The 21,077-nt window shown below is 54.3% G+C and overlaps 1 protein-coding gene across 7 annotated transcripts in view; it reads right to left on the bottom strand.

Moving 5' to 3' along the window:
• The window catches only part of GRM4 (glutamate metabotropic receptor 4), a 213,852-nt gene that overhangs the window by 106,132 nt on the left and 86,643 nt on the right, over positions 1-21,077 (bottom strand). For 4 of the 7 annotated variants that reach the window (XM_037000766.2, XM_037000764.2, XM_037000767.2 and 1 more), the window contains exons 1-2: positions 16,428-16,522; positions 3,417-4,312 (exon numbers count right to left, since the gene is read on the bottom strand). In XM_037000766.2, the coding sequence (XP_036856661.1) occupies positions 3,417-3,935 (519 nt within the window). In that variant the 5' untranslated portion in view covers positions 3,936-4,312; positions 16,428-16,522. Of the gene's footprint in view, positions 1-3,416; positions 4,313-4,867; positions 4,955-16,427; positions 17,030-21,077 lie in introns of those variants that run through there. The other 3 variants (XM_017640891.3, XM_073224122.1, XM_037000768.2) reach the window with 3 other exon arrangements.

The raw sequence follows: 21,077 nt of genomic DNA, 5'->3' as shown, positions 1-21,077 counted from the left end.
TGTCCTAGGAGAATGGAACCAACATGAGGATGAAGGGAACAAGAGCAAAGAAGTAAGGGATATAAGCTGTCAGCCCCATGACTTCCCCAGTCAGGACTTCCAGTACCCAGTGAAGGCCTGGGTTCAAGTCCCACTTCCAACCCCGTTTATTTGGACAGGCAGTCTGGAAGGAGTCAGGCCTGGAAGCAGGGGACCTAACTCCCAGCCCTGCTCTGTCACTTAATCAGGGCTCAGTTTTCCACATATGTAGGATGGGAAGTTCGCCCCTTCCAGCTCTGAGAGTCGTGAGTTCTGCTCACACCCTGGCCCTAACTGTACTCCATCAGTCTCCTCGAGGCAGGAAGTCACGCCCAGCACCCCCAGGCCCAGAACTCTTCTGTGTATACAGGAAACCCACCCTCTTGGAGGAAGGAGAGCTGTAATCACAGCACCTGCTAGAAGTTCCCAGCAGGCCCTGATGACAGCCTTGAGGGAGAAAGAGGAGTCTGGCCAGGGCCTCAGTGGTGCCCTTTGAAATAGAAACCTAATAGAGCAGCTACCAGAGGCACCCCAAGGGGCCCCTCCCTCATGCACTCCTGCCTAAGGTCCCACTCCTGACCTCCCTCATCAAAGTTCAACCTTTTTGCCTCTGTAAATGGCTTCTAAATTTCTCACCCAGCCTCTCGTTTCTATTAGTTTAATTATTGAGGAGCCCTCTTGTCACCAGCCTGGAACATTAACACTGTTAGAAGGGACCCAGGGAATGCAGACCACAGCCAGCTGTCTCCCTCTGGCTCTCTCCCCACGCCCCTGTCCCTCCCTTCTCTTTCCCAACATGTCCCCTCTGCCCCCCACTCCTTCTGTCCTCCCCAAGCCTCTGTCTCCCAGCCTGCCCTGCTCTCTGTGCAGCCTGGGGACTCCTGACCCCCTGTCCCAACCCACTCATCTCTCTGTAATCTGAGCAGGCACAGACAAAACAGAGGTCACTGCCACAGTCATATGTCACTAGGTGGGCAAAGGAAAAGGAAGAGGACCTGTGAGTCCTTAGGTAGGTGAGGGCCCCCTCACCCCACCAGAGACCTTCTCCATCCTGGGAGAGGTTAGCACAGAAGCCACAGCCCACTCCCATGTGGGGCACTGAGCACTTCACCCCCAAGTAGCCATGTTTCCAAGGACGTGCTAAAAGGCCTAATGCTGACAGGGACCATTCTTGGCACCTTTCCCTTGTGTCAAGTGATACCTCTCAGCACTTCTGATCCTCTCGACCTCCCTACAAAGTGGGCACTGGCTCCCCTCTGCGAGATGATGGGGAGGAACCCTCACCACTGTCATAGCCCCAGGGCCCAACCAGGCTTTTTTACCATCTTTCAACTATACCCAGAGTCACAAAAAGTATTTAATAAAAAGCTCTGATAAGGAGACTGCAGCAGTTCCACCCATGGTCTGGCCTCCTCAGACCAGGGCTTGTCCCTTCTGCTGGACAGCCCAGCTCACCTCTCAGGCCTGGGACAGGCAAGCTGAAGGGATGACTCAGCTAGTCCCAGCCACGGCTTGGCCCTGGCCCAGGTCCCGTCTGGTCTCCACTCCTTACTGCAAAACTGGGCAGGTGGGAATACCAGACCAGCCTACCCATTCCCAAACCAGCTACCAAGGAAAGACCACCAGCAACACTGCCCACCAGGGATTGTTCAGATTGTCCACTGCAAGGGTAAAGTCTCAAGCTTCATCTGAATTTTGCAACCTTCATAAGGATCAATTTGCTTTGATTAAAGTAGTGTTTTCATCTCAGTCATTAAGCGAAACCAGTACTCCAAGAAGAAAACCCATAGGCGAGGACCACATGGCACAAGTGAATGTGTGACCCAGACCTGCAGAAGGCCAAGTTTCAACCCTGCTCCATGCTGTGACAGGGCAGCTCTAGCCTCCTTTTTTTTCCACCCACCCCTTTCCCAACATAGGGGCCTTCTGCACCATTCACTGCACCCCCATTCTACCCCAGCCCCGAGAAACATCCCCAAGTACTGATGCATCCTGGGACCTGGCAAGTGAGTTCCAGAAAGAGTCCAGGTGAGAGGGTTCCAGACTCAGCACTCCTCACCCTGCATGGGGCCAAACAGCCTCTCTCAGCACACTGTCTGACTCTGGAAAGTCTGAGGAGAGAAGGGGCCACCCACCAAGGCTGAGAATCTGACACCAGGGTGAAGGAGGGACCCAGTGGCTTCCTCTGTGCGTCCTTTCCTCTGCCCTCACCCTGTTCTCACTCTCCCTCTCCCTCACTTTCCCTTCCCCACTTCTCTCTCTCTCTCTCTCTCTCTCTCTCTCTCCCCCCCCTCACACACACACACACACACACACACACACACACACAAACACACATATGCACATGCATGCACATACACGTAAATACACAGAGCAAACATGGCAAGCTGAGAGAGGAGCAGGCACATAATTATTGGTAAAATGCTTGTAATGTTTTTCTCTCTACCCGGTAGCTTTCAGTTGTTTTAGCAGCTTAGCGAAGCACTTGGCTCCAATTGAATTGCAAATCAGCAGCTCTTGCCCCAGGAAGAGAGGAAGGGAGGCAGCGAGGAGGGGGCAGGGAGGGATTCCAGAAGGAAAGGAAGAAAGGTGTGCAAGGAGGAAGGGCAGAAGGAAGGAAATGAGCTAGAGAAGCTTGGTTCAGGGCCAAGAGCAACAGAATTAGGGACTGCCTACTCACTCCAGGCTTTCCCCCCAGCCCTTCCCATCCTCATCTCCATCTCTGCAGGTTCAGTAGCCCAATGCGCTACCAAAGTATCAGAACACAATTTCTAACCATTATCTTGGGGTGCAGCAGGAGGGCCACATGGGGCTTTCTCAACTACCAGAAGAAAACATACCTTTCTCGGGAACTGGGATTATTTGAAAACAACATCAAAACAAGTCTTGCTTTTTCTCCCTGGCAATCTCCAACATTCATATTTCCATTCTATCTGTCTACTCTTCTATCTGCCTATATCTCTATATGCCCATCTGTTTGTCTTTCCATGTATCTGTCTGCCTATCTCCTCCTCCCTCTGATGTTTGCAGCCCTTCCTTTTCCCCTCTGGGTTCAGAATTCCCCCTAGATGAAAGGAGTTTATCAAAAGCTCCAGGGTGCAGGTGCTGTTTCAGCACCACGGTCAGCACCGTGGAGCGGGTTACTCCCAGGCACCTTCACTCTGCTGAGATTAAGCTCTTAACATAGGACTGCCCCATACCCCTGAAACTAATAAATTGAAACTGAAAATAAATTTTTTAAAAGGGCTGCCCAAATTCTTAGATACTGCTCTCAGAAAAGAACTCTCTTCCTCTGCATGAAGAAGAGGAGAAAGATGCTAGCCAGGTCTGGCCCGCTGGAGGTGGAGAGCTGTAGATGGTGGAAGGACACCTCTGGGGCCAACCGGCCAGGCACTAACCTTGAAGAGGCGAAGGATGTTGGCCACCATGATAGAGACCGAGCTCCCTGAAGCACCAATGACACCCACCACACGTTCAGGTTTGGTGATAATGGGTGGGCCGCCACTGCCACAGCGGACCTCTGTGCCATCCTTCTCGATGAGCGCCTGCACAAAGGTCAGTGACTGCTCAAGGGCATGGGTGTCCCTCGAGCAGGTGTCCAGAATGCGGGCGCCCAGCGTGATATTGGGCAGCAGGTCCGGGTCATTGTTGATGCGATCCAGAGCAAAGAGCATAGCCTCCAGCCGGTGAATGCCCTTTTCCTTCTTGAGTTCTCCACAGGCCTTGCCCTCTGAGCCCCGGCCGTGCACTGGAAACAGGCCTCCCAATGTAATGTCCCCATCTATGCGGATGGAATTCATGTGGGGATGGCCCTTGGGCTTCCCCAGGGAGGAAGGAACCCAGGGGCCATAAAGGCTGAGGAGCAGGCAAAGGGGCAGCCGGGCCCACCACCAGCCCCAGCCTCTCTTCCCAGGCATCTCAAATCCCTAGAGACCCATGAAGGGCAGGCCCCACTCCTAGCCTTGACAGGCCCCTGGCCCCACAGCCTGGGTGAGCATGGGCAGAGCAGCCTCCACAAGTCTCTCCAGGGTAGCTTCAGCAGTGGGGTGGCTGAGGGCAGCCAGTGGGGTGAACCATGCTGGTACTCCTCGCTGCTCAGACAGTACTCAGCTCCCAGCACAGGCCATGCCCACAGACGGCAGACAGTGGCTGGAGCACAGCAAAGCTCTGGTCTTGGTCCCCACGTCCTGCAGGCCTGTTCTTGGCAGATGACTATGAAAAGAAGACAGTCCTCCTAGCTTGGCGTATCTTGGCATCAAGGAGAAAACAGCTTCAATGCTCTCTTCCTACCAACCTTAGAAGGGAGAGAGAAAGAGAGAATCAACAGAAGCCCAAAGAAGACATTAGCTATTCTGATCTCTCATCAGGTGCTTGAGAGAAGATGCTGGAGGATATCAGCAAAGACTCCCCAGATCTCCTGAACTTGGACTCCTCCCAGCTGCTGCTCAACTTTGCTCAAGTGTTAGAGCTTAAGGCAGAAATTAGGTCATGTTTGAAGATTTCTTAAGGCCTGAACCCAGTGCCATCAGAAAGCCCGGGCATTAGACAGCACATTCCCCAGGGAACAGCCTGGAATGAGCTTGGGAAGAGGAGGGGCCTTCCTCACCCACGTGAAGGTATAGCAGGAAATCAATTCCACCAGACCCAACCCCATGTTAGAAAGGAGGAAACTGAGGCCCAGGGCAGGAGAGCATGTTGCCCAAATCACACAGCTAGTGAGCAGCAGAATGCCACCTAAAACCCACCTTCCCAGCTCTGGAACCAGAGACACTTAGGCTACTTGCAGATACAGAAACAAGGAAAGCCAATGAGGCCCCCTAGAGAAGAAACCAGACAGGGAGCCACTCACTCTGAAAGCCGGGGAGAAGCTGGGGCTGTGAGGGTTCGGGATCTTCCTCCTGGATCGGGGAGTGCAAGGCAGACCCTCCTGGTTCACATTTCCACTGCCCAGTGGCCCTAGGCACAGGGTGAAACTAGCTGGCAACCCAGTGGTAAGCAAGTCTCCTTTTCCTTTCTGCTTGCTTGGCCTCCTGCACCCTCCCTATGTCTTCAGGTCTTTAACTCTCAGTTTCTCCATTGCTCCTTCTCTCCTCCACTTCTTCCCTCTGAGAGTGGGGCTCAGTTTTGGCCTGAGCTACTGCACATTATTAAGATCATTGTCATTATTATTGTTGTTGTGATTAAATATTTATCTGCAAGGGTAGAGGACAGAACACCAGCTCTCCCTCATTCTCACTGCTAATTTGGACTAATTTCCCCTGGGGTTCCTCCCTTGCCCAGCCTCCCTGCTCCAAGCTAACAACCTCCCTCCCCTCAACTTAGGTGGCCATGGGGAGAAGGGCTGGAAGCTAAGTCAGGCTTGGCTGGGGGCCTAATCCCCAGACCCCCTTCCCCATGGGTTTATCAAATGAAGACCAGTCAGATACTCACCCATTCTGTGCCTCAGTTTCCCTAGCCATTTGAAAGAAGAGTTTGTGTTTGGATTGGGAGGTTTCCCTAGAGATGTGGTCCCTCCATCAAGACCAAACTATGGTCTCAGAGCCACTTGTATCCCACCTATGATTCCCCCGACAGAAGCCCTGACTGCTCTGGTTCGAGGGGTAGGAGAGGGGAAGAGGGAGGGAAGTGCAACACCCGGAGTCCAGCCTTAGCTCCTGGGCTCTGGCAAGCACCCTCTGGACTCTCACTTCACATCTCACCTCCTCATCAAAATGCTCCCTCCCCAATGAGCTCCTCAGAATCCAAGAATACAACTATTAACTCTCCTTGGCCCCATTCTACAGGTGAACCTACAGGACAGAGGCATTGTGTGACTCTCCCAAAGTCACACAGGAAGTCAAGATGGGTCAGGACCTAAAGCGAGCACATCACACTCAGAGAGCCCTGGGGAAGTGTGCAGGAAAGCTGCCTCAGACCACCCTCACCCCTGAAGCCAGGATCATTCTTAGGGCTGGTGATCAGTGCTTTGGGGAAGGCTGAAGAGTTGCTCAAATACAAGGGAGTGGGTGGCTATGCCCTGTATGTGAGTGGGTCTATCAGGTCTCTTTCCAAGGTAGCTGTGAGGAGAGAGAAGATGTGGAGTACTAGCTGCTGATGCCTGTCCTAGGCAATTCAGAAAAGAGAAACTGGAGAAGCCTTAGACAGAGCCCACAGTTCTACACCCTGCTGGAGGTGAAGCATGTCCCCTACAAAGTCCTCAGTTTCAAAATCTGTGAAATGGATAGGGTGGAGTAAGATCCAGCCTGGGGGTCATCCTGTCCCTGCAGGGGCATTTTCAGTTGTCACAATCATGGAGGGAGTTACCTACTAGCCTGCATCCAGGCAGGGACCAGAGATGCCATGAGTGGCACAGCCCACACAATGAAGCCCCAACTTGTCCAAATGCCATCAGCACGCCATGGAGAAATAACAGCAAATGACTACACAGTCCTATGAGCCAGGCACTGTCCTAAGTACTCTGCTTACATTCTCTCAAGTGACATCCACATCCTTACCATGTGCTCTCAGCCCATGCCCCTGACTGTGCCACTGCACTGGCACAGAGGGTCCTTCAGGCCCTGCCCAGTTCTATCATCCTGAAAGCTCAGTCTTGGTTTTCCTGAATCTCAAATGGAGTGATTTTCGGCACGCTGACAGGCTGTGTGCCGAGGCTGCAGCAGGGCAGATTCAGGCTGGAGACCAAAGCACAGCAGCTTCTGAGAGCCAGGCCCTGTTCAGGCTTCTGGACCCTTCGTGAGGGCTTAACACCAGTCGCTACTTGAAGCCTGAGCAGCTCTGGGCTAGCAGTGTGCACACATAAGCATATGTACACACACACACAACCCATATACCATACACACCACACACACATACCTTACACACACATCATACTTATCACATCCACACCACATGCACATGTGCGTATGCGCACACACATGCCAGTATACCTGGGGAAGGACAAAGGCCGCATGGGGGAGGGAGGCCTCATTGAGGAGAAAGGCACATACTTGCAGGATTAAAATCAAGCCCCCAAGGGCATTACAATTAGCATGTATAATGTGTGGGGGGGTACGGGGCAGGCATCAGCAGCTAGTACTCCACATCTTCTCTCTCCTCACAGCTACCTTGGAAAGAGACCTGATAGACCCACTCACATACAGGGCATAGCCACCCACTCCCTTGTATTTGAGCAACTCTTCAGCCTTCCCCAAAGCACTGATCACCAGCCCTAAGAACGATCCTGGCTTCAGGGGTGAGGGTGGTCTGAGGCAGCTTTCCTGCAGAGAAGACAAGTAGTGATTTTACAGCATCTTACTATGCTGATGGACAGTGACTGTGAAGGGGTATGTGGGGGAGACTTGGTGAAGGGGGGAGCCCAGTAAACATAATGTTCTTCATGTAATTGTTGATTAATGATACCAAAAAAAAAAAAATCAAGCCTCCAAGGACTCAGGTCTTGCCCCAAACCGGCCAGACTGACCACAGGCCTCCCTCCACAGGGACTGGGTCCCAGCCCCTGCCTACCACAGGTCCCACTCCATCCCTCAGTCCCATCAGTCCTGCCTTTTCTGAGCTTTTCCAAAGAGCGGCAAACTGTCGCCTCTTTTAGCCTCCCCTCCTTCCTTTGATCCTGCAGCAGCAACAAGGAAAGTAAAAATACCCTGCCAGTGAAAAGAACTACCAAGAGCAGAGGCTGGGGGTGGCAGGAGGGGGAGCCTGCAGGTCCACCCCTCCTGCCCCACCAGCTGCCTCCACATGCAGGGGATGGGAAACCGGGGCTGGGAGGGAGGCATGGAGCCTTAGACCACCCTGCAATTCCAATCAGTCAGGAAAGCCCAACCTGGGACACTCCCCAGGTGAGAGCACAGCATGACTGCAGGCCCAGGTCAGGGTGCCCTGCCCCGCTCCTGGGTCTCTCCTCCAGGCCGTTGGTCCTTGATTCTCTCCTGGCCCCTGTGTTTACTTCCCTCTCCAGCCCTTGCCAGATTCTTTGGCTCCAAGGGAGAACAGGACTAGGCTGGGAGGGATGCGGAGCATAGGGAAGAGTGTGGTCACCTCCACACGGCTACAGTTCACCACCCAACAGCACATGCCAGAACATTCTCTCCAAGGAAAGAGATGTGAGGGCAGCTGGGGGATAGGTGCAGTCTACTCTTTCCCCACCAGCCCTGCCACCCCCACCATCTGAGGGTCTCTGAGTCTGAGGGTTTGCCTGGAGAAACTCCCCAACCTGCCTACCTCAGTGGCCCCTCCAAGTCTCAGCGCACAGGGCTCCCTGGTTTGCTCGGATCCAACTTAAATCCTTCCTTCTGTGACCAGGGCCTGAACTAGGAAGAACCAGAAAGCACAAAGCAACAACCAGATAGGAAGGCAGCTACTGATTTGCTAAACTCTTAGTTTTCCTGCGCTCCTTTCATTTTCCGCAACACCCTGACATAAAGGGCAGAGGCAAAAGGGATGGGCCAGCGCTTCACTCCCAGGTGTGGGGTCCACAGCCAGAGCAGCAACCTCCTGCTTCCCAAGTGGATGCTCAGGTGGTTCCCCACAAGGCCAGCCCCTCAGGGCTCGGGGGAAAAGCTAACCCAGAGGCCTGCCTGGGGCTGTCCCCAGTCCCCTGTCTCCTGCCTTCTTTGAGCCATGCCTGTTGACCTTCTGGCTCTCCTCAGCTTTCCCAGGATCCCTCCAGCACTTACTCATCTTCAACTTGGCCTCTGCTGGGCCCCACGCTGCCAGGTGCTCAGGAAAGCAGAGAATTGTGGATGGATGAGTAGAGTCTGTTTTGAATCCCTAAGCTACTTAAATGCCTCTGTGCCTACTCCTCACGTTTCCATGCAAGAGGGGGCTGGCATCTCTGCTCCCTCAAGGGAAGAGTGAGGGAGAACAGGACAGTTTCCCATCCACCTCTGTGCCAGGGGTCTGCACAGCTCTGGCCTCACCAGTCAGGGAGGGGGGCTGAGTAAGACACCAAGCTGGAACAGATAGTGTCATCATCAAGAGAGGGGCAGCAGAAGGATGCCAAGAGTGGCACCACCTCCTGGCCAAGAGCCCAGGGAGTCCTCTGGTTCTAGCCTTCCCCTCCTTCCTGTACCACCCCAAACCCACGGGGACCCGTGTGGGACCCAGATGCTGGACTGCCGGCCACCTCTGTGGCCCCCTCTTCCGTCCCCCTCAGGATACCCTACTGGCTGGGCAGATGTGTGGTTCGCTAGACAGTCTCCTCCCAAATGGACAAGGCCTAAACCCACAGAGTAGGTAATCAGAAGCTGCATTCCATCCCAGCTGCTTCAGCAACAAAGCCCATAGTTTGATCTCCATCTGTGTGACTCGGTCCATGGGGACAGGGGGGTGACCAATCAGCTCCCTCAAACTCTAGCAGCACAACCCTCTCCAACTTAAGGGGATCATGTCATACTCACCTTGACAGCTCAACATCCTCGGCGGGCACAGTAGTAGCTAGCACCCCCAGTCAGTGCTTGGGGAAGTGAATGCATGACGTGACATGACTGAATGATGCCTGGGCTCTTCCCACACCCTGCTCTCAGGTAACCTATTTCTACAGCAACAGAAAGAGCAGCCCTGCTCCCAGGTACTCACCTAGTCAGGGCCATGTTCTAAGAGCAAGAACTGGGGCACCATGACAGTCTGGGCCCTTTACCTCCTTCCCTTCCCTTCCCCAAGCCATGCCAGCTTACCAGCCTGGATCAAGAACCCTCCAGTTTCAAAAACCCCAACCTCACTTCACAAGCTGTCCCCTCCCTGATCCACCAAAACAAGGGCCTGATTCAGAAGCCAGTCTGTGCCGGGCATGTGGCAGGCCCTGGAGAAACACATGTGGAAGGAAAGGAGTGGAAGGGAGAGGAAAGGAGAATGGAGGAAGTACTTCCTTAGTTTGGTGCCAATGGAAACTAAGCAGGGAAAACTTTAAATCAATTGCCCAAGCTTCCTCCAACCTACAGTCCCCTCCAGGCTTCTCCCTGTGCTGCTCACCCTTTAAGAAGCAACTGAGCAGGGCATAAATCTGCAAAGAAGTAAAAAGCTAACCTTTTCAAACAATATGGCTTCTCTCTCACTTACCAACTTGACATTTCCCTGTATGGCCCCGGAAGATGACTGGTTAGCCAGAGACGGGTAAGATTCCTCAAGGGAGGAAGAACCTAAGACAGGCACAGTCTCAGGGGGGCCATCAGGTGAGAAATTGGGGATCAACAGTGGTGAAGCTTAGAACCTCACCCCCCCCTGTTTTGAGAGAAATCTTCTGCATCCGTGGATGTTTTAATGCCCTTGTCTAGCTCGGATTAACACATAGTCTACAGGCACACACATGATCATCTACAATTGCTCTCTTACAACACTAAACTGTTTTCTACCTTTATCTTGCATCTACCTACCACTTCAGCATTTTATTAAAAATAATAATAATAATAATAATAATAATAATAATAATAATAATAATAAAGGGAGAAATGTGGGATCCACATATAAATCAAGTATAAAAATCAAATGAATATTCATATTTGACCTGATTGTTTATAGTTCATAATGCGTGATCAAAACCGAAAGTTTCTGTGATGACTGCCCTTGTACTGTTCACCATGTAAGAACTTATTCACTACGTAAGAATTCGTTCACCATGTAAGAACTTGTTCGTTATGCTTCAGAAGATTGGAGACTGACGAGAATTAGGCTTGAGATGGATTAATGATTGTGCATTCAGCATTGACTCCCCTATACAGAATTTTATTGTTGTTAACAACCATTTGATCAATAAATATGAGCGATGCCCTCTCAAAAAACAAAAAAAGAAGCAACTGAGATCCTCCTCCAAGAAGCCTGCCCTGATTATTCATTACTGTGTCCTCCTTCCTCCACAATTATTGCCATAAAGCCCCTCATTCTGTATTGTTATTTGGCACTTATGAGCCCGGAAGCATATTGAAGGCCTATGTGGACAGCACCACTCTCATCTCTGTATCCACCATACCTAGTCCAAGGCTCAGGACACAGGAAATTCCCAATAACCAAGGCAACACCAGGTCCCTACCCAGAGCCAGCACAGCAGCCACCCCACTGAGAGCCCAGAGCAGGGGGTCTGCAGCAGTATTCCAGGTCCATGGAGTGGGACTCAGACCTCACACTGAATTCTTGCAACCCTTTTGTGTGGTCACACATGAAATACAATCCCTTCTGCCACAACCACTGTTATTCGCTGTGCCCATTCCAATATGTGCTGAGTACCCACTGTTGTGCCAGCATCTGCTCTGGGCACTGAGGAAACCACCGGGAGTGAAACACACAAACACTGCCCTTTGGTGCCAACATCCCAGTGGAGGTGGCACAGGAGAGACAATAAGTGCTTACACATAGATGCATGCCACTTTAGGGAATCAAGGCACTTTGAAGAAAAATAAGGCAGGTAAGGAGATAAGGAATGACCCACAGGAACTTTTTCAGAAAAATATGGGCAGGAAGCTTCACTGAGAAGGTGGCGTTTGAGCAGAGATTTTAAAAAGCCATGAGCCACATTTCTGGGAGAAAAATGTGCCAGGCAGAAAGAACAGCAAGTGCAAAGGCCCTGAGGTGGGCATTGCTTAGCATTCATTGTGCAAGGAACAGCAAGGAGGCCAAAGTGAATGGAGGGCAGTGAGAAGGGGGAGGGGCAGGAAAGGAGGTCAGAGAGAGTACAGAGCACAAGATCCAGCAGGGCAGTATGGACAAGGAAATGAGGGCCCACTGGAAGACTTTGAGCACAGTGACAGGCAGGGACTTAGGACAAGAGAAACTTCAGGCTAAAAGGGCAGCAACTTGTGAAGGCCACAGCAGCACACATCAGTTGGCAAGCAAAGCAGGCACAGTTCATCAGCCCTTGGTTCCACAAGTTCAGCCCAGAAAATGCCCAGCCCTGACCTTCCCCTTCTCTGAGAGCCAGGGGGCCAGACACTAAGCTCATGCTTGCCCAGATCTCCTCTAACCACCAGCCCCCACTTCTGTGCCAATCTACCATGCCTCTCCTTCCCCCGCAAATCACCCCTCCTTCATGTGCTACCACCATCCCAGTTTTCCGGCATAAGACCCAAGTGGACAAGTGTCTTTGTTTGCAGCTGTTGCTATTGTGGGCTTTGCTGCCAGTGCTGTTTCTTCCTCTCTCCTCCTTCTTCCTGTCTACCCCTCCTTAAATCAGAGATCCTCTAACACCAGCACTGCCCTGGAAAGCTGGAGCCCACTGGCTTAGTGAGTCAACAGCCAAACTCCTGCACACCCATGAACATAACCACAGTTGTGGCTGAGACTTGCATTGCTGGGCCACACTGAGGCCAGAAACAGAGAAGGGGAAATGACATCTGAAGCAGTCACTTGCCAGAAACTTAAGAATCCAGGTCAAGTCCTCAGTCTTTATTTTTCATATATTCAAATCTAAAAATAACTTTGTAGCAATGACAATCTTTTACTAGAAGTCGTGGTCCCAACCAGAAAACAGGTCCAGGAGCTGGCTGGTTTCTGTCCCCTTGAAGAGCAGAGGGGTGGTTGGGAGAGCTGAGTGTCGGGGACAGGGCAGGACCCAAACCTTCTGGTCCTGACGCAGGTGACCCAGCCTAGGACAAGCAGCTGGCTGAGCTCTCTGGGGACTCGTCACAGCCAACAAGAGGCCTGTGCATTCTCCAGGAGAACATGGAGTCTCAACTAGACACCAGAGCCAGCCCGTCAGTGCGGCTCAGTCCTGAAATGGCATGGGCTGGCATTTCCCAATTACAGCAGATAATATCTACCTTAATTGAATGGGGTCCAGATAATGTCATTATGTACTGCATTCCCCAATTTATTTAATATACGTGTATACACATATATTTATGCCTCACTGCCGCCATGAGATTGCTAAATGGTGAAGTTAATAATAAAACACCTCGACAGGAGTCGTCAGCCTGGATTTAAGGGGTGATTTTTACTACCCTTGTGGTGCTCATTTTTCTAAAGAGCCAAGAGAAACACAGACAGGCTGGAAGAGGCTCTCAGGCCTGCAGGTTAGAGGTGGGGTGGCTGGGGCTGTGGGGTAGATATCATTTTCGCTAAGCAAGTTCCATTTATACACCTCGCTTTCAGGAACAGGCTCAGGCAGTAAGGTGGGGGCACTGAGGCAGCAGCACCCGAGCACTTGACTCCAGAACTGGTGGGGAGAGGGAAGCTAGTTGGGAACGTGGAGCTCAAGCCTTGGGTTGGGCTGGGAGGCAGCAGGGAGACTGGTGGGAGAGGTCAGAGGGAGGCCAGAGACAATACACATCCAGGAAAGAAACAGTTCCCCAGAGGGAAAAAGCAGCCTGTACTCTGCAATGGCCAAATGCAGTGAAATCTCTAAATTAATTTTTGGTAGTTTCCTGCTAACTAGGGCAGAGCTGACATGAAAACAAGCCCTCCCGGCTCTTTCCAAGAGCTGGCACCAGGCTGGGTGAGAGCAACAGAAAGCTGGTGTCCTGGGCTCCAGGAGCACTGCCCACCAGGGGAAACCCCTCAGCCTCCTCCCTCAGGTCAGCCTGGACAGCCAGCAGTTCCACAGGCACCAAGGGCAGAGCCAGAGCCCAGGTACTAGCTGCCCTGTACCTTCGTCAGGCACAATGATACCAACCACTCTGAAGAAGCGAGGTAACCTTCCAGCCAGCAGCCGGCAGGCTCAGCTGCCCAGGCTGCCAGCAGGGCCTGCCTACTGGAAAGCTGGGTTCTAGGCTGAGGAGGACAGCAGGGGTGGGCAGATGTCTTGGAGTGGGTGGTAATTAGGGGCTGCCGGCTCCACACTTGTCTGGGGGTAGGATGTGTCTATTGGCTATAATTATAAAGCTCAGAAACCCGTCGGTCCTGGTCGCATCTTTTCCTACCAGCTGTCCCCTTGCACCAGGGTGGGTTCAGGTATAGCCAAGCATCCTGAAGGCTGGGCCCCAACAGGTTGGAAGGAGGTGGAGCTGCTGAGTCCCTCCAGCTTGGGCCTGCCCCCTGACCCTTCTGGCTAGCACATAGCTCACTCACATGCCTGCTCACCTACTCTCTCACCTACCTCCCTCGGGCGGGCTGCCTGCCTGCCTGCCTGCCTGCCTGCCTGCCTGCCTGCGGCTGTGCGAGGCACTCCCTCCTGGGGACGTCACGCCTCCAACCGAATGAGGCACCCAGAGGCAAGTTGGTGAAGGGGACGCAAGTTGGTGAAGGGGATGAGGTGGGGGAGAAGGGAGGAGCGGCCTATGCTAGGCCACTGAGGCCAAGAAAACAGCTCAACTCCTGACATGCTCCACCTCCTCCTCCCCTTCTGCCTGCTCAGGACCTCTTCTATGAGACAGGCAGGATCCCCCCCCAACTCTCCCACCCCCTCCAAATCCAGTCCCACCATCCCAGACATCTCTCTCCAGAAAATCCACCAGTGGTGGAACATTCCTTTGGATTAAACATTGCTGTCTTCTTCTCTGGTTCTCTCTTAAATGCAAATACCCCTGGGAGGGTTAGCCCTTGAAGTGACTAAGACCCCAGGGGGAGATAACATTTTGGTATTTTTGTCCCTGAGAGGTGTGAAGGTGTTGACAGGTGGGGAGAAATTTATGGCTAAAAGGACAAAAATTAGGGGCAGGTGAAGATGGTGGTCACCTGATTCACAAGTGGGCAGGCATGCCCATCCAGGGCTAAGCAGAGACTCAGGGGACCATCCCCAAAGGCCCTTCACCCCATCCCACGACCAGGACTCTAAGGGCTGGAGAGGCCCTCCAGGAAGTGGTCCTTTAGGAGGCCAGGGAGAGGGACAGGGCTCTGATTGTTTTTCTCCACTGCCGTCAGGCCTGCTTCAGGGGCTCTTGCCACTAGGGGCTCTTAACCACTAGCCCACATGCCTGCCAGAAGAGGTGATAAGTCCCCTGCCCAATGGGTGACCACACCCAGGAGCCTCCAGACTCCTCTGTGGGAATTCTCCCTTCAACTTCTGGAAAGGTCCTCAGGAAAGCCTCCCACTGGTCCTCACCAGCTCATGGAGGTTCTCCTACCACCTAGGACCTGAGGCCTGTGAGGAGTTGAGCACGCATGCCCAGGGTCTGAGGCCCTGCATCCCATATGGATCCAGGAGAAAGCAGGGTGCACCCAGGCCACAGTCTGGCAGAGTGGGGACATGAGAATTGGGACATTCTTCACTTCCACCATGGATGTGAGGCTAGTAGCAAGCTGTGGGAATGGGGTGCCCAATATGGAGACTCTCAGCACACTGGCCACCCTGCCTTCCCAGAGCCCCCACTCTCACCCCAGAATGGAGGAGGAGGGGACTATGATGGGAACATACACACAATACTCCCTCCCCCGTCACGGAGGGCTTTCTGCCAGACAAACAGAGGGGCAGACTAACCACTGCTCTGACAAACACGTGGTTTCAAGTACCCCTCTAGGCAAGCCCAGCTCAGTCCCGCAAAGCAGCTTTCTCCTGCACCAAAGGCAGGAATGGTGACAAGAAGAAAGAAGCAAGGACTCTCCTCCGGGAAGAACCGAAAGTCTGAAGGCAGGGGTGTCACTCTTCGCCTGGGGGCAGGGGGCGCTCACACGTTCTTTCGGGCCTCAGGACTCCACGCCACCCCATTTCAGCACAAACAGCCTGAGACCGCCCCGGTGCGGGGGCGCCTCTCTCAGTCGGAGCCTCCACCTCCGAGCCCCACCCCCACGCGGGGAGGGGGCGCTCCCAGCTCTCGAGAGCCTGGGAAACCCGAAACCCGACCCCGGAGGGGACCCCTCACACACACACACACAGCCGCCTACACGGGTTCATCAGAGTCGCGAGGCGAGTCGGTCCAGAGGGTCCGAGGAGCCCCTGACCCTGAAGTCCCAGGGAGGGCCACGGAGAGACCCCAGACTCTGAGGCGCAGCCTCATCCCGCCGCAGCCGCCACCAAGGCGGCGCCAGGCTCCGGCCGGTGGTGAAGGTGGCTCTGGGGTGGCTAAGGGAACGGGACGCGGGGCCTGGGAAAGGAGCCGAGGCGCGCGAAGCTGGCGCTGCCCTCCTGCCGGAAGGCGGCGAGAAACGGATGCACATAATGCCCCGAGCCCCTGCCTGCCCTGCCTCTCCGCAGAGGGGGTGCGCTAATGCCGTCGCCCCCGCCGGAGAGCTGGCACGACCCCCAGCCGCTATAGCCTTCAGAATCCCCATACACAGGGACACTTTCCCCCAGGCCCGCAAAAAAGCCGCTGCCCAACTGCCTCCCTTGGGGGGCATTCGGAAAGCCGGCCCCAGCCCCGAGGGGAGACTCCCCCCAGCCCCGCGCCCTCCAACCCCGAAGGCTCTGGTCCGCTGGCTCTCCTCCGGCCGCCCTGAGCGCCGGAGTTCGTCGGAGACCACCTCCCCGAGCCCCAGGGTCCCCGCCGCAGCCCGCGCCCCAGAGGCCGGAGGGTACAGTCCCCTTTGCCTGTTCCCCGAGAGCCACAACTCACCGCGCGCCGGGGAGGTCTGAAAGGTGGCGAGGGGTCGGCAGCGCGCCCGCCTGCCCCGGGGGCGCAGAGAGAAGGCGGACGCTGGGTCCTCGCGGTGCCCAGAGCCCGGGCCGCGGCGGGCGGCGCTGACGCTGCGGACCGAGCCGGGCGCGGAGCCTCCCGGAGTCCCGGACGCAGCGGGAATGAACCGGCGGCCGCCCGGCCGAAGCCGCCGCCGGGCGCGCGGCGTTCGGAGTCTGCCCCAGCGAGAGCGAGCAAGCCCGCTGGGGAGCGGCAGCAAGCCCTGCTCGCGCCGCCGCGGAGCCCAGCGTCCACGCCGGAGGGAAGGGAGCGGGGCGGGAGCCGGGCAGTTGGCGCAGCCGGCCGAGATGCGGGCGCCCGGCCGCGCCGCGGCAGCGGCAGAAGCGGCAGCAGAAAAAAATGAGAGCGCGCGCGAGAGGGAGCGAGAGACCGGGAGAGCGAGGAGGACGCGGAGAGGGGCGGCTGCGGGACGGGCGGGGGCGCCCAGGAGCACGAGGGGGCGAGCGGACCGCAGCGGCTCGGCTCCCGCGCCCACTGCTGCTGCTGCTGCACTCGAGAAGCGCGAGCCCGGCCCGGCAAGTTTGCGCGGCAAGTGCGGGCCGAGCACACGGCGCTTCCGCCGGCCTTTTAAGAGGGAGCACCTGGGAGACCACCCCAGACCCCGCGCCTCCACGGCCGGAAGGCTGGGGCTTTAAGCACCCCGCCACCCTCTGCACCCTCCCCTCCCGCCACGCCCCACTGGCGCCCTCTCCTGGAAGCCCCCTTCTCCTCCCCTCTCCCGGTGCGGGTGGCCGCTCATCTACCCCAGGACGCGGTGGAGAACCACCACGACCACCACAGAGGTCGAGGGTCAGGGAACATAGCTCTCCAACACACACCCTGAGAAGAACAGCAAAGCACAGTGCTGCAAAAGGACTGCTCTCCTCCCCGCCCCGTGGGTCAGTAAAACCCCCACCCGCGGGACCACTTCTTACACATCTGCACGGCACGTGGCGTGTGCCCCCGTGTGGCATGTTCATTTGCACACCCCACTGCTCCTGGTTTGAGCATATGACACGAAGGGGTGGAGGGAAAAGACTGAGGCCCAGTGAGGGGATTTCACTTGTCCCTGGGCACACAGCCTGTCATAGGACCCCTTCCACTGGATCTCTTTACCCCAGAACCCAACCAGGCTAGGGGAACCCTCAACCCATGGTCCACAGCCTGCTGGTCTCCCTCCAGCACCAGTTTGCAAAATTTAACAGGTGGCCAGGCGAGCAGGCTGGAGAGCCTGGGGAAGAAGCCTTCAGCCATGGAGAAGCTGGAGCCCAGCCCTCCTCCTGGGGTTAGGGTGGTGGGGTGACTGTGAAAAATCCCAGGAGAGGAATGGCCTTAGAAGCAGGCTGGGGAGGAAGAGGGGGAGGGAGCCATGCAGCCCTCTTAGGATTGCAAGAGCATTTCATCCCAGACTGCAGAAGCAGCTTCAATTAGAGCTATGATGTGTGACTGTCCTTGTCCTGGGAAGGGTGCTCAGCACAGTGCCAGGGAGCTGAGGGTAAAGAGTGGCTATCCAGTGGCCTCCCTCCCCATCAGTACCCCAGTCCTCCTTGCAAAGTGCCACAGCTCAACTGTGCTCAGGCCTGGAGGGACTCAGCACCGCGCCACATACAACCCTTCATTTCCACAGACAACCCCCATATAGGCAGGGGAATCTCTGGGGGAGGGGCACCCGGGCATAGCAAGGCCTGACCTTCCCCTTACTGGTCTGCCCTTTCTTCCTCCACACCCCTTATCCAATGTCCCTGCCCCTTCCCAAAGGCCCACTCAGGCTCCCCCTCCTCCAGGGCTCTGGGCTATGCCAGGCCAGAATCACATCTTGTTCACCATGGTTCATTCAGAGCCTGGCACCATGTCTGGCCTGTAGTGTAAGCTCAGTGCACGTTGGGTGAATGAATAAATATTGGCAGAGCATGAACTCTTTTTTGCTGTCACATGTAATGGTCCCAAGTACTTGTCTCATTTACCAAACTGAAGTCTGTGATGGAAGGGCCTAGATCATGCATTCATTCATGCCTTTTTTTTTTTTTAACAAAACCAGCACTGATGGAGATCCTATTCCATCCCTAGACCTGGAAATACACAAAAATGGCTGAACACCACCCTGCCCTTGAGCAGTGCTCCCCGTGGCCATGCCCACCTCAGCACAGCACATTTTATAGAGACATAGCTAAGGCCGAGATGGCTTCTGCTGTCCAGCAGCTCTGCTCAGCCAAGTATGCACTGCTCTGGGCGTGCAGAAACTCAAGTCACTCCTGGAGAGGCTGTGTCCTTGGGAGCAGCATGCCGGGGTCCTCCCCGAGAGCCCCTCGGTTTCCTACCTATAGGACAAGGACCCTGATGCTGACCTCAGAGCAGGGCTACTGGGATGGTGTGCAAGAAGCCACGCAGCTGAGGGATAGCTGAGAGGCTTGAGCTCATCCTGCCTTGGACTTGATGAGTGACAGTCCCTCTTGAGGCTGTCTGCCTAAAAATGGGGGTCCTTTGCCTGATTCAAGCCAAGGTACCATAACGACTAGCACCTGGACCCTACTGTCCCTACTGGTGGTCATGAAAAAGGAAGGAAATAATGTGTTCACAGTCCTATGTTTAGGTGCCCAGAAGGGGAGCCACTGCAATTCCTAATACAGAATATAGTCCTCAATATCCTTTTGTTGAATGAATTAATGAATTAATGAAAGAAACTGAAAATAAATGAGCCATAGTTTATTGAAAGCCAAAATGAACCCAGTCATTCTTCCCGCCCCCCTGCCCTCCAGTGTTGCCTTCACTCTGGCCATGATTATCCCACCCCCCACCAGCTGTGTCACAGAAGGCTGGGCAGGCTATATTTTTCAGGGGTTAAAAAAAGAAACACTGTTGGCTGGCAGATGGCTGAGTTTGTGTCCAGTTTGAAGGTTCTCAGGCTGAGGCCTAGCTCTTCAGAGCAGTCATCCTGGGCCATCCCAGGCCTCCAGGCCTCCTAGCCCCAGAGAGATCAGCCATCCGGCCTGCACCTGTAAACCCGAGTTTGGTCCAGCTAGGACACCCTCTGCTCTCTCTCGCTGACTTGCTGCTGACTTATCATGGAGACACACACACACGCACACAGACTCACACACACAAATTCACAGGTGTGTGCACACACCCACATACATAGAGATACATTCAGATACACATACACAGACATACAAACTCACACACACCTCAGAGAAATTCAGTTGGTGTTCTCTACTCTCAGGGAGCTGGAGGCATCCTGTGGAAACAAGGGCTACAGAGCCACCTCTGTGGGAAAACACTGATGAAAAGTAACCTCAAGACCTCATGCAGCAAGGGTCCTGACCTGGGGCAGCTGGTGCAAGGGCCTGAATTCCAAACTGCCCCCTTCAGCAAGCAGTGCCACTCCTCAGAGCCATGCTCTGAGCTGGGGGGAGGGAGCCTGGGATTGGGGAGGGACACAGGGCTGGAAGCATGAGGCCAAGTCCTTGGTGCTAAGACTATGTGACTTGGGGGTGTCACCCAGACTCTCTGAATATTGGCTTCCCAGTCAATGAGAAGAAGGAAGGGCTGGGGTGAGGTCTCTCTAAGATTGCTGGAATTTGGGGTGTGGTCTCATTCTGTAACCTTTAAAGGAGGCTGGCCTGATTGCACTAATGGGGTAAGCTGGCCCTTGCACCAGCTGCCCCAGGCCAGGGCCCTTGCTGCATGAGGCCTTGAGGTTACTTTTCATCAGTCTTTTCCCACAGAGGTGGCTCTGTAGCCCTTTTTTCCACAGGATGCCTCCAGCTCCCTGAGAGTAGAGAACACCAACTGAATTTCTTTGAGGTGTGTGTGTTTGTATGTCTGTGTATGTGTGTATATATGTGTCTGTGTATGTGTATCTGAATGTATCTCTATGTATGTGGGTGTGCGCATTCTAATCCACCAGTCCTGTGCCCAAATACTTACCCAGAGGAAAAGGAGCCACCAGCCCAGCACTGGGGCCAAGGCGGCTTGTGGAAAGAGAGAGAGAGGCAGGGAGTCCCAGAGAAAATAATAATACAAATAATCCTGCACTTGTATTTCTACCTTTGTGAGCTGGAAGTTCATCCTGAGATCTGACCTAGCTCCCTCCTGCTGCAGCAGATTCTTTCTTCCTGCTTCTATTCTGGCATCCCTGGTAAAGGAAAACAACTCGCCTGCCCCTTCCTACCTATTATGTTGACAACACAAACCCACCAAGCTGTTATAACTTCTCCATTTCAAAAAGAATTCTAATAGGAGAAAGCAATTGTCTTTTTGAAAATCCTGAATTTGTTGAAATATATCAAAGTGAGCTCAAAGGTGCTGTGGCCCAGGAAGTGCCTGGCAGGACTGGAACACCTGAAAAATCGCCTCCCTGTCAAGTTGACCCAGCTGCTGCCTCAGCCTCAGTGTCTGATGGGTTTCAATTTTGGTTTCCCCTAAACCAGGCCATTAGATGGAAATGTCTCTGTTGGAAGAGTTTGTTTAAACAATAACTGTCCCCTGCAGGACATTCACAGGATGAAGAGCTGACTACAAGAGAATGCAATGGCCCCAGGCTCTCCAGAAAGTAGTAAGTCATCCTGCAGGCATTGAGGAGTTGAGGAGGCT

This window comes from Manis javanica, chromosome 16 (assembly GCF_040802235.1).
Source record: "Manis javanica isolate MJ-LG chromosome 16, MJ_LKY, whole genome shotgun sequence".
Taxonomy (NCBI): domain Eukaryota; kingdom Metazoa; phylum Chordata; class Mammalia; order Pholidota; family Manidae; genus Manis; species Manis javanica.
The sequence above is the reverse complement of the archived record's forward strand: the minus strand, read 5'-3'. Positions and strand labels throughout refer to the sequence as shown.